This window comes from Aegilops tauschii, chromosome 4, assembly GCF_002575655.3.
Source record: "Aegilops tauschii subsp. strangulata cultivar AL8/78 chromosome 4, Aet v6.0, whole genome shotgun sequence".
NCBI lineage: Eukaryota > Viridiplantae > Streptophyta > Magnoliopsida > Poales > Poaceae > Aegilops > Aegilops tauschii.
In genome coordinates, this window is record NC_053038.3 from 40,964,088 (window position 1) to 40,976,938 (window position 12,851).

Genomic DNA, 12,851 nt, shown 5'->3' on the forward strand with positions numbered 1-12,851 from the left:
TCACCGGCATGACACCATGATCTCCATCATCATGATCTCCATCATTGTGTCTTCATGAAGTCGTCACGCCAACGATTACTTCTACTTCTATGGCTAACGCGTTTAGCAACAAAGTAAAGTAATTTACATGGCATTATTCAAAGACACGCAGGTCATACAAAATAATAAAGACAACTCCTATGGCTCCTGCCGGTTGTCATACTCATCGACATGCAAGTCGTGATTCCTATTACAAGAATATGATCAATCTCATACATCACATATATCATTCATCACATCTTCTGGCCATATCACATCACGTAGCACTTGCTGCAAAAACAAGTTAGACGTCCTCTAATTGTTGTTGCAAGTTTTTTACGTGGCTTGTATAGGTTTCTAGCAAGAACGTTTCTTACCTACGTAAAACCACAACGTGATTTGCCAATTTCTATTTACCCTTCATAAGGACCCTTTTCATCGAATCCGTTCCGACTAAAGTAGGAGAGACAGACACCCACTAGCCACCTTATGCAACTAGTGCATGTCAGTCGGTGGAACCTGTCTCACGTAAGCGTATGTGTAAGGTCGGTCCGGGCCGCTTCATCCTACAATACCGCCGAAACAAGATACGACTAGTAGCGGCAAGAAGACTTGGCAACATCAACGCCCACAACTGCTTTGTGTTCTACTCGTGCATAGTAACTACGCATAGGCCTGGCTCTGATACCACTGTTGGGAATCGTAGCATAATTTTAAAATTTTCCTACGCTCACCAAGATCCATCTATGGAGTATACTAGCAACGAGGGGAAAGGAGTGCATCTACATACCCTTGTAGATCGCGAGCGGAAGCGTTCCAATGAACGTGGATGACGGAGTCGTACTCGCCGTGATCCAAATCACCGATGACCGAGTGCCGAACGGACGGCACCTCCGCGTTCAACACACGTACGGTGCAGCGACGTCTCCTCCTTCTTGATCCAGCAAGGGGGAAGAAGAGGTTGATGGAGATCCAGCAGCACGACGGCGTGGTGGTGGATGTAGCGGGTCTCGGCAGGGCTTCGCCGAGCTTCTGCGAGAGGGAGAGGTGTGGCAGGGGAGGAGGGAGGCGCCCAAGGCTGTTATAGTACTGCCCTCCCTCCCCCCCTTTATATAGGCCCCCTAGGAGGGGGGGTGCGCCGGCCAGGATCCCATCTGGATGGGGGGGGGCGGCGGCCAGGGGGGTAACTTACCCCCCAAGTCAAGTGGGGCGCCCCCCCACCCTAGGGTTTCCAACCCTAGGCGCAGAGGGGAGGCCCATGGGGGGCGCCCCAGCCCACTATGGGCTGGTTCCCGTCCCACTTCAGCCCATGGGGCCCTCCGGGACAGGTGGCCCACCCGGTGGACCCCCGGGACCCTTCCGGTGGTCCCGGTACAATACCGATAACCCCCGAAACTTTCCCGGTGGCCGAAACTGGACTTCCTATATATAGTTCTTCACCTCCGGACCATTCCGGAACTCCTCGTGACGTCCGGGATCTCATCCGGGACTCCGAACAGCTTTCGGGTTTCCGCATACTCATATCTCTACAACCCTAGCGTCACCGAACCTTAAGTGTGTAGACCCTACGGGTTCGGGAGACATGCAGACATGACCGAGACGCCTCTCCGGTCAATAACCAACAGCGGGATCTGGATACCCATGTTGGCTCCCACATGTTCCACGATGATCTTATCGGATGAACCACGATGTCGAGGATTCAATCAATCCCGTATACAATTCCCTTTGTCAATCGGTATGTTACTTGCCCGAGATTCGATCGTCGGTATCCCAATACCTTGTTCAATCTCGTTACCGGCAAGTCTCTTTACTCGTACCGCAATGCATGATCCCGTGACTAACGCCTTAGTCACATTGAGCTCATTATGATGATGCATTACCGAGTGGGCCCAGAGATACCTCTCCGTCACACGGAGTGACAAATCCCAGTCTCGATCCGTGCCAACAGATACTTTCGGAGATACCCGTAATGCACCTTTATAGTCACCCAGTTACGTTGTGACGTTTGGCACACCCAAAGTACTCCTACGGTATCCGGGAGTTGCACGATCTCATGGTCTAAGGAAAAGATACTTGACATTGGAAAAGCTCTAGCAAACGAAACTACACGATCTTTTATGCTATGCTTAGGATTGGGTCTTGTCCATCACATCATTCTCCCAATGATGTGATCCCGTTATCAATGACATCCAATGTCCATAGTCAGGAAACCATGACTATCTATTGATCAACGACCTAGTCAACTAGAGGCTTACTAGGGACACGTTGTGGTCTATGCATTCACACATGTATTACGATTTCCGGATAACACAATTATAGCATGAACAATAGACAATTATCATGAACAAAGAAATATAATAATAACCATTTATTATTGCCTCTAGGGCATATTTCCAACAAATGACGCACGGATCCGGTGCGACGCGCGTCGCCACTGCCTCGCTGGAGGCAGTGTGATCCGTCTGGTGTCCGAACGCTGTGGCGGATGCTCAACCGCTTCATTAGTGCACCGAGGCGGAGGTGCACATCCGCTTCATGTCAGACGCAAATATGGCGTTGTGTTCCCACCATGCGAGGCAGTGGGTGTGGGAGCCGACGATAGCCCTCGCGACAGACATGGGCGTGACGGAGTCGCACTCTTCGACGTTGCAACAGGTGATCGGTGACCCCTGACGCCACAACCGCGTCGTGATGGACGTGTCGGCCTTCGACCACGGCGGATCCATCATCAAGCTCATTTCCACCGGCGACATGCAGGCTCCAGGCTCTGACAAGAGTAGGTCATGGGATACATCAGCACCTGGAGTCCCATGAGCTGATGTGTGTCCCATGTCCTACTCTACCTCGTCGGTGACCGCACTTCCACTCCAAGGGGCACAACCAGCCGTTGGACATGGACACTGCCGGAACAATAATGACGGTCACCGGCGAAATTTTAGAATAGTTTCATGTTACATGTAATTGTATAAATTTGATGATTTGCAAATGGGATATCCGATTGTGGAAACAATTTTTATGTGTTGATCAATCACTGTCTGCAGACACATCCGGACACGTCCGCAGACCTTTAGATAAGGATTTTGATACTTGTGGTTGCAGATGCTCTTATATTAAGATAAGTGGGAATAAATTTGATGAAACAATACAGATTATACCAGTTACATAAAGTACAAATTAGCACCAAAGATAACAATACAACCGTGACATTCTGAGAAAGAACCACACACTCTGGAGTCTGGACACCTATACACACGGGTTGACACCTATACACACGGGTTGCACATATAACGCCAGAGATAACCACGTGGTGGATTGTCAGCCTTCATTCCATCGATCAGTTCATCCTCTTCCTCTCCCCACTGTACTGGAGAAAACACCTGGTGAAGGCGATTCACGCTGGGCTCCATCTTCGCGGTGGATCACGCTGCAACTTCACGGGGGAGCGGATCACGCTGCAGCTCGAAGGCACTGCGGCTCCAACTGCATCTCGGCGGCCCAGCAGCTCGAAGGCGCAGCACCGCAGCTGCTCCATCTGCATCTGGGCAGCCTGGCAGCTCCCGCTACAACTCGGAGCTGCGGAATCTGCAGATGGCGCCGCTGTCACTCGTATCGGCGAGCCAAATCCTCACGGTTGTTGTTGTCGCTCCCTGCCGAAGGTGGCGTCTCTTCTGGCAGCCTGGCACTCCCTGAAGCTGGTGACTTTCCATGGCTAGGGAGGCTCCAGCAAGCCCACGGCAGTCGCCATTGCCGCTCAGGTAAAAACTAACCTCCTTCGGTGTTTTATGAATATGTAGAATTTTTGTGATTCAATTCCACTATAGCACGAGGGGCATCATGATCTGCTATTTTGCTGAGATTAGTGGCACGACAAAGTATATATTCATTTTCTGAAAAATAGAACAAGATGCAGGGACTAATCACTCGTAGAAGTAAACTCCAAAAGGAGAAGCTTATAACTTCACTAAATAACTATACCAGGAGCAACATTACTGTCTGCATCCTCATGGTCTCGTCATTTACAACAGGCCCAGTTGGAAAATGGCCTGTCAGGCCATTGACGTTCCTGACGTGGTGCATCGGCCCACATCGGTGAACCATCGCCGGAGTTGAACTTGTTGATGGACAGTGACGGAATGCATCCACTGAACAAAGTAAGCACTTTCCTGTTTGTTTATCTAATCTCTCATTCTTACCTTAGACATACAAATGGAAAAAAGAGGTACGGGAGACTAAACAAAGAGAAACCAAGATACCGAGTGAATACAGAGTGATATGAAAATAGAAAACGAAATGTGAATAGAGACCAAAGACTCGGAAAATAGAGAGTAAGAACGAACACCGAGGACCTAGCACTACTATGTTAATAGGCAAGTCGTGTTGATACTTAGATGAGTGATTCAATGTTGAGTACTAATAAGTGGCTCGGACTGCTCCAATCATTGAGCTGGGTATATTGTATATAATACATAGTTGAGTGATGGCTTTTAGATGTTTCAGATGCTAAAGAGTATTTTCTAATTAACATATACATTATGCTATGCATCCTAACATATGCCATGTTCATCATTTAGTGTATCTAAGAAAATTCATTGTTGGTGTATCTAAAAAACACTACATACCAAGAGATGAAAGGGCCAAACTGCGCCAATTAAGATTGCAATATTTGTTATCTTCTTTTACAAAACAAATGAGTTACGTGCTGACCAAATTAAACCAAAGTTTGTCATCCTTGTTCTATGCAAACGCAAGGGAGGTGTGGCTATTCTCTAAAATGCAACAAACTCACATACCTTCTCATATGTACAGTCTTTGATTCACTCGAACGTTTTTCATAATATTTAGAAGCACGAGATAATAGTAGTAAAGGACTAAAAGAGAAAATAATACCAGAGGTAATGAGCATTGAGCAACACCAAAAAACCTTGTGAAAAAAGGCTTATTGTATTTTTGGCATCTTCCAGATGCTACAGATAGATACCACAACCCGACAAAAATCAATAAATCTACCGCAATAGTTAATCTATTGTACTGTATCAATTTCTTGTGCTAACCAAAATTCATTGTTGGTGTATCTAAGAAATACTATATACCAAGTGATGAAAGGGCCAAACTGTGCCAATTAAGATTGCAATATTTCTTATCTTTTTTTTTAAGAAACAAATGAGTTCTTTGAATGCAAAGAACAGATAAGTGCTAACCAAGAATTAAACCAAAGTATGTTCTCATGTAGATTTCTTACCAGCATCTCTAGCATAAAGGAAATCAATGTCAATAACAGCCTCTAAAATCTCAGTACATAAAAATTAAGATGCTTCTTAAGTGTTTTTCTGTTTCCATAGTAAATCATCGAGCTTATTATAGCAGCATGAACAGTCAATACACTTCGTTAGTACGCAGACTGAAATACATACCACATATTCTTGCCATTTCTTACACTTGATGATCACATATTGTACTCCTGATTGCACAGTCCTCTCTTTCTCGAAGAAAATACATCACTATGAATCAGTGGGTTCCACATAGTCCGTGCGACGTCATGGAATTCAAAGCTGGTGCATAAATTTGTCCTGTAAATCCACCATCCATATGGTAAAGTAGACATGCTTGTGTACTAGCCTTTACATGAACATTCTCCAGGTTGAACATTGACACATCTTCAGAAAAACTCGCTGAAAGAAAATATAAAATATATAGAAAGCTCTAAATATGCCAATGTTGAGTGGAAATATATGTTGACCCAACCATGATCTCTACTGGCAAATGCTACTTTATCTAAAATATACATACTTCAGTACTTAGAAAGTGCAAACAATATGTACATTGAGGAATCTACCTTGGCCTTCAGTTTTTTTTCGAGAAAACGCAAATGGCTTTTGCGTTTCATTGCATTGGAAAGAGAGGGAATTTACATCCTCCTAGGAGGCAGGTTTACACAGCCAGCTTTGACAAACTTTTACACATTGCTAATGTAACTTGTCAAGGGTGAAAAACAGGCCACCATTTTTCATTGCTGGGAAACATCTAATGCTAAATATAACCAAACTTAGCTAATTATTTATGTACACTAAACCCAAATAAAACTAATGAACATTCTCTCTCTTGGCTCATTATAAGTGAAAGTGTAACGCGGTTTTGTGAGGCTAGGACTGAATATCAACAAAAGAAAGAGCAAGAAAGAACAAATAACATCTACCTCTTGGCTGAACTTGTTCTAGCTAATTAGTAGGCTTAACGAACTCAATATGTCTCCAAGCAAAATGACCAATGAGCATATGATGTAGTTCTACTATTTAGTTTCAGGCATAAGCAGTTTCTGCTACCTATGAACTTCATATAAGCATTTTATCTTAGAATTTTGCACGGTCTCAAAGAATATGCAGCAGTAATTAATATTCACAGCCATTCTTACCTCAAAAATGGTATCTACTGGATCCAAACAAGCTTAGATGATCCTCATAGCGTAGCTTCAGTTGCTTTCAGTAGCATGAAAACTCCGAAAGCATAATCTATTCTCAATCCTGTATAAGACTCTCGTTTAAAGCCTCCTGGTGCATCCGATTTTGATTCCTTGCAGTCAAAATAGAAATGTCACTATGCACCAAAGTTATTCTTCCACTAAGCAACCTGAGCGAATAAACACTCCTGACCAAGACCAAGGCCTCGACCACAGAGACACGGTCATCTTTTGAACATGTCTTCAACTTAAGTGCCTTTGTGGGAGAAAATATGTAGAATCTCTTGTCATCGGACTTACTATCCCGAAATGAGGACACCTAGAGACATAAGAACAAATTAGGACCACTATGTTAATGACGGGGAAACCTTTTGATGAAATTTCATCTAAACCACCAAATTTTATCTGAATAACATAGGATTTTAAACAAACTGTTAGTGCACAACAAGATGATGGCGGCATGGAAGGAAATTCATAATTAGAGGTCTACCTTTGAGTGGTACCATAGATGTACTGAAAAGAGTTGTGGCATAGATTTTGTTGTTCGCATATACCCTGCAACGATACTCGGCCTCTGGAATTCCTAGACTTGTTAGCATCAGATGCAGTTTTATTTATCCTACAAGGAATTCTGCCTTTTGTTGGGATATTCTGCAACTTTCAGTAATATAAGACAACAGTTTCAGCTGGGGTTCAAATAACTAATGATTGTAGATACAGTAAGCAGGGTAAAGGGACTATACTCACGAAAATATGGATGTCTCTTATACATACGAACACACCTGGTTTATACACAATTGGCTACTATGCCTATATAGGATCACAGGTACACAATCTATCTACTTTGGATGAGACAAACTTACTCTTTATTTACCAACTAAACAAAATAGCTAGAGTACCAAGGTATATCGTGTAAACTATCTACTCCAGTATTTTTCATATGGAATGTGCTATTTGTTAACCAAGCTGATTATACTATCTTTACCTAGGAAAGGAGAGCAATTGTAAAATGGGTTAGTTATAGAAGGAGAGTTAACCTGAGTAATCGTTTGGAGTTGGCTGTTAGTTGATGATGCAGGACCTGGCGAGCCTTGTTCATATAGTCCTCCGGTAGCCATGGTCTTCTTCTGTAACAGCAACATATAATGGTGGTCAAAGTCACCTCTAATTACCAGTGTTAATCTTCTATTGAACTCCATATGGGCACCAAACGTTGAAGATGACAAACTTATAACAACATATACTCTGAAATCACAGAAGCAGAGCTGGCTAGAGAAGTAAATCATTCTCAGATGCTACAACAACTATGATTATAAGACAAACTATCAACCACTGCACTATATCTCAAGAATTTATAGTGTAATTACCAAACAAAGTGGTAACCAAGGCAATATCAATCTGAAAAACTCAACAACTGCCGACCGATGATGTTTTAGTCCTTTTGGTTTACTAACTCAGAGGAACCGTAACAAAATCGCTTTTTGGTCAATAGCATCAAGTGATTCTTTGAACTCAGAATTAAGAAAGAATGCCAGAACGCAAAAATCAGAACACCATGCAACATCACAAAAGAACTCTTAACATTGTCGCCGTTTCTTTTGAACTAAAAGTTAATAGAATTCATCACACTGTAAGCAACTAATTTTGAAAAATACATGTTGTACAAACATAAGCAATTCAATAGGAAGGTGAGGTCCTTGACAGTAATGCTAGCCTAAAGATCATGCTCTCCTGAGTCGAGATTCATTTAAAAAAAGAAAAGAGATGGAAGCAGAGCACATTGCACAAGATTCCATAGTTGCACAAAGAGAGAGGGAGGGGAAGAAGGATTGGTTGAAGCCCACCTTGACATGTTGAAATCAGCCAAACTCGCCGGCCAGTTGCAGCTGCCTCGGGTGCCCCGCTGGGATACACGACGGGCACCTGTGCCGCAAGCGGCCCTACCCCTCGAGCGCCTCATCGTGCACCCGGCAGCGGAGGCCGTGCCCGCCACCACGGATGTAGAGCCGGTCCAGTGCAGCAAAGATGTTGCAGCAAAGATGTTGGCCTGCTTTGCTCTGAACTCTTCTTACACCCAGAAATAAGTTTAATTAGCATACAAGTGCGAGCTGAAAGAAGGCTTCAAGAAATAGTTTAAACCAGAAAATGAATAATATTAAGCTAAGCTTTGAGGGTAGGACGTGAATTCCGAATTAGATGACCGTGAGGTTGCCAAACTCGCTACTGCTTGAACATCAACTATAATTATTAAGATCAAAATTAGCATCTTTTGCAACTAATGTAGAGTGTGAATTTCTCTGCACACAAAAAGGCTTTGTAGATTCAGTATAGTCGACACAATCATAATGTATTAACTGCTTTCCTCAAGATCCCATGACTAAAAGCTATGGAAACCAAATTGTAAAAATATGAGCATTAGTACTTCTTAGGTAGCAGAAGAAATCGGTGGCACTTCAACAAGAGCCAAACGGAGGGGAGGACACGGGCACAAAAATTCAGAGGATGGAGGCGAGGACGCAGGAACAAACCTCTAGGGTGGCCGGACGGCGGCGTGAGGGCTGGACAGATCCGGACGTCTCTGCGGCCCACGCTCCTCCTGCTGTGACAGCGATGGCGCCATGGACCCGCTGCGGCTCGAGCTTCTCCCTTCAATCAGCAGAAAGTTAGCACATATTAGAAAGGTAATGCCCCAAACAGATATCACATAATAAAGTGCCAAGAAAATATGCAATTGATTACAACTTTCATCAGACAGAAATATTAGAAAGATCCATCTCACACAAGGATCATCACACAAAAATATTAGAAATATTAGTTATTGTTAGAGAGAAAGGGGCAGAGGCCATGTGCCGCGGCAAGGTGACACAAGGAGGGGCAGGAGACATAATTAGCACAGTCAGGTATGCACTCATCAAGGAACCGAAGAATCAACCAGTAAAAACTGGGAGAAAAAGATGGCGAGGACGCAAATGTGCAGCCGAGATCGAAGAGGAGTGAGAAACGAAGGGGAGGAGAGGAGAAGCGAAGGGAAGACGGGGAGATTACCTGTCGATGTGTGCGGCTCCATAGGGTCGCTCGCCTCCGCCCCTCACGTGCACTGCCATGGCCCTCTCCAGATCAAGCGAAGAAACTCGGGCGACCGCCATCCCAATCCACGAGGCCCCCAAGCCTCTCCCGCTTGTATGCGTCTGCCGGTCCCTTCCCCTCGGGGTCGCTGCCGGTCTGGTCGACGCGCCGTTGCTGCCCTTCCAGCTGCCGCCACACCCGCCACGCCCGCCAGACCCCGTCGGCCGCGAACACCCAGCCCCTGCTTCCGCCGGCTCTCAGGCTCTACGCGCGCCCCCACTGATATTCTCTCACGGCCGTCCCGCTCGCCGTGGATGGGAGCGAGGAGAACGGCGAATGGGAACTGGATGGGGAGGCAGGGATCGAGGACGAAAGGGATTGGTGGTGACGAGGGTAAAGGGAGAGAGACAGGCGGGTAAATGAAGGACCTCACCAGGCGCATGTACCCAAGAGACCGACGAATGGGCCCAAGGCTCTTTGATGAGGAAGAGTCGCGGCTAGGTGGAAGCGAGCATGGTGCGAGTAGACGGCTTGAATCCACCCACCCGCCTGCGCGAACCCACCCACGCACCTGACAACCCATGATCGATTTGCCCATGCTTTCACCCGGACAGAAGCACACACACAACATGTCGCTTCGAGGCTGGCCTGCGTGCAAGACTGGCCCATGCGTCAGTTGCTCTAGCCCGAACATGTAAACTAAAACATCCAACAAATGGTTGAATCATGAATACGCAAAGCATATTGCTTACAAGACCCACCATGCAAACGGTCATCATAATTACTTTGAAGCTTGTTTTCTGACCATACCAACATAACTGAATATCAAGATGATCAGGGCAAACAAATTATTAACAGAACCATGTATGCTTGTGCAGCTAATCAGGCATCTCACTAAAACAGATCAGCGGAGATAATTTGCTCCCAGAATCATATGTTCTGATGCAACGAATGAAACATCTATATCAAACAGCCACTGAAAAAACATTTATAAAGTGCAGCGGATAAGGATTTTTGTTGACGCTCTCAAATTCTCTCTGCCTGATCACAACAACTGCTTTAACCTAGACCAATGATAGTCCTGTATGTCATATAAGGTAAGAAGAGTGAAGTGGATAAGGATTTTTTTGTTAAACAGAACATAGTTTACACATATTTTGTCAATTGCTTTATCCAGAACATCAACAAGACACTCAAGATGTTATGCATACTGGCAGCCATCTAATCCAACAAAAAAAAATCAACAGCAAGCCCCCTTAAGAAGCCAGCTGGTATATGTTTATTTTGTAAATAGTAAAACATAAGAATTAACATTCCTTTAAGCATGAAAATGAAAAAAAAGAGGATTGAAACAGTTAAAGGAAGAAATAACCACCTTTTTTTGTCAAGCCATTCCTTTTCAGTGAACCTTTGTTAGGCAAGCCTTGTGGCATCTGTAACCCTGAAATTTAGTAAACCCGTGATATATGTGACCCCTATAATTTAGTAAACCAGTGATATCTGTGGCCCTAGAAGATACTGTAACATATTGTAATGGAATATAAGATAACATTGCCAAGAAAGCGTTTAAATACTAAAATCAACATACTTACTTTGAAATGCATAGCTATTGTTCACAGCCATATTCTTATACCCACAAAGTAGCATGAACTTTAGTATCATTAGCACTGCCAAATCTGCAAACAGGAGAACTAATCTCGTAAGAAACTTTTCTTTACACTGCCTGTGATATCTTGTTGTATGCCATTCCAACTGTGAACCTGTCCTGTTACTGATGCAAAGTAGCTGCCATTTATGTGATTTACATTCCCATATGCAGTTAACTCATGCCTGCGGATATTACATTTTGTCCGGACCAATTGCTTAACCCTTCTACAAAATGAGGATTTTTGATAATAGTCTCAATTCCGCTTGGTGATTCTCCTTCAAATGAAAGATTAACATGCCAAAAGCATCGCAAGAAAAGAACATGATTGCATACTGCACATCTAAGAAAATGAATATATGCATAACTGAGAACAATTTCGAATGCATATTCATGCTGAAATTTGCAAAAAGTAATAGACGAAGACTTAGTAAAATCGATGGTCTGCACCAAAAACATTATAATGTAAAGACTATCAGAAATCCTCAATGGCTCACACATAAAATGCAGTAAGTTTTCTCTTAATTTTGTTCCTAAAATTACATGATGGCGAACACTACAGGCCAGCAAGAGAATTGATGAACTGCTTGGTATACAACATCTAGTCAAGTGTCTAGAATATTCTATCGACGAATAGACCAAACAAAAGGTTTACCTGATTGTAGAATTTCATTGACAAATTCCAAAACTGTAATTTGAGACAAGATCACTGGCCAAGTCAAAGCGCTTAACCAGAATTTCATTAACAAATTCCAAAAACACAAAAAGTCAGCATAGTGTCGTTGCAACAAAATCCTGCCAGATAGAAATAAAGGTGGAACCACCATAAGAACAAATTAGCTCATGAACACATCATAAAAACATGACAGGGCAAATACTGCCCAAACAAAGTACAGAGAAAAGAGAAGAAGCAAAGAGAGAGGAGCACCTCGACCAAATTCTGGAGGAAGACGTCTTCCACTCCTAGAGCTTCTGGAGCCGACGCCCTCATCCATGAGATGAGACGAAGAGGAGAGACGAGCTGCTGCTGCTGCTGCCGCCATATCTCTCTACCCAACACCCCTGCCTGGAGCACCGCCTTCCTCTCCTCCCCCAAGCACTCTCCTGCCGATGACGGGTCGAGGCCGACGGGCACCGACGGAGCACGGGGCGAGGCTGCTGCTTCCCTCCTGCCGAGGCCGGATCGAGGCCGACGGGCGTCGGCAGAGCACGGGCCAGCCGAGGCCGAGGCGACGGCGGTGGCAGGAGAGGAGGCGGCGGCAGGAGAGGAGGCGGCTGCGGGGGCGCGGGCTAGGTCTGGCTGCCTCTTCTCTTTTCTCTCGCTGCCGCTTCCCCTTTTCTTTTCTATCGTGCCCGCTTGCCCAGGCCGCCCGCTCGCTCGCTAGCCGCGCACTCATGAGACCGACAGATGGGTCTGCTGCGGCTGAAGCGGAGGCGTCGCCGCTGGGTGCAAACGAGGACGGTAAAAAAACGCCCTGCCAACCCACGACACTGGTAACCCACGATCGATCGCCAATGCTTTCACCCCGACAAAGGCACGCACACGCCCTGTCGCTGCTAGGCTGGCCCGTGCGCAAGGATGGCCCATGCGTCAGTCGCTCTAGCCCGATTACGCAACTTACACAAAAACGAGCGCCCAGATGTTTACCACGGCGATGAAAAGTACGA

General features: G+C 45.0%; 1 protein-coding gene across 19 annotated transcripts; it reads right to left on the reverse strand.

The window, feature by feature from the left end:
* Positions 1 to 3,105: 3,105 nt before the first annotated feature.
* Positions 3,106 to 12,622, reverse strand: LOC109751902 (uncharacterized). 19 transcript variants are annotated; one of them, XR_012181303.1, is made up of 11 exons: positions 12,112 to 12,622; positions 11,839 to 11,978; positions 11,131 to 11,214; positions 10,914 to 10,979; positions 9,001 to 9,118; positions 8,317 to 8,536; positions 7,510 to 7,599; positions 6,963 to 7,129; positions 6,428 to 6,791; positions 3,994 to 5,585; positions 3,106 to 3,857 (listed from the first exon to the last, which is right to left on the reverse strand). XR_012181303.1 is itself a non-coding variant. In XM_073496157.1 (7 exons), exons 1-3 carry the CDS (start codon positions 9,616 to 9,618, stop codon positions 8,413 to 8,415), a joined length of 336 nt encoding a protein of 111 aa, XP_073352258.1. In that variant the 5' UTR covers positions 9,619 to 10,186; the 3' UTR covers positions 5,341 to 5,687; positions 6,428 to 6,791; positions 6,963 to 7,123; positions 7,510 to 7,596; positions 8,317 to 8,412. The 19 variants fall into 19 exon arrangements, 4 of the variants coding, with proteins under 4 accessions (XP_073352258.1, XP_073352256.1, XP_073352257.1 ...); XR_012181292.1 differs by having other exon boundaries at positions 3,994 to 5,687; XR_005753519.3 differs by lacking the exon at positions 3,106 to 3,857 and adding an exon at positions 9,518 to 10,186 and having other exon boundaries at positions 5,341 to 5,687; positions 6,963 to 7,123.
* Between the last annotated feature and the right edge of the window lie 229 nt (positions 12,623 to 12,851).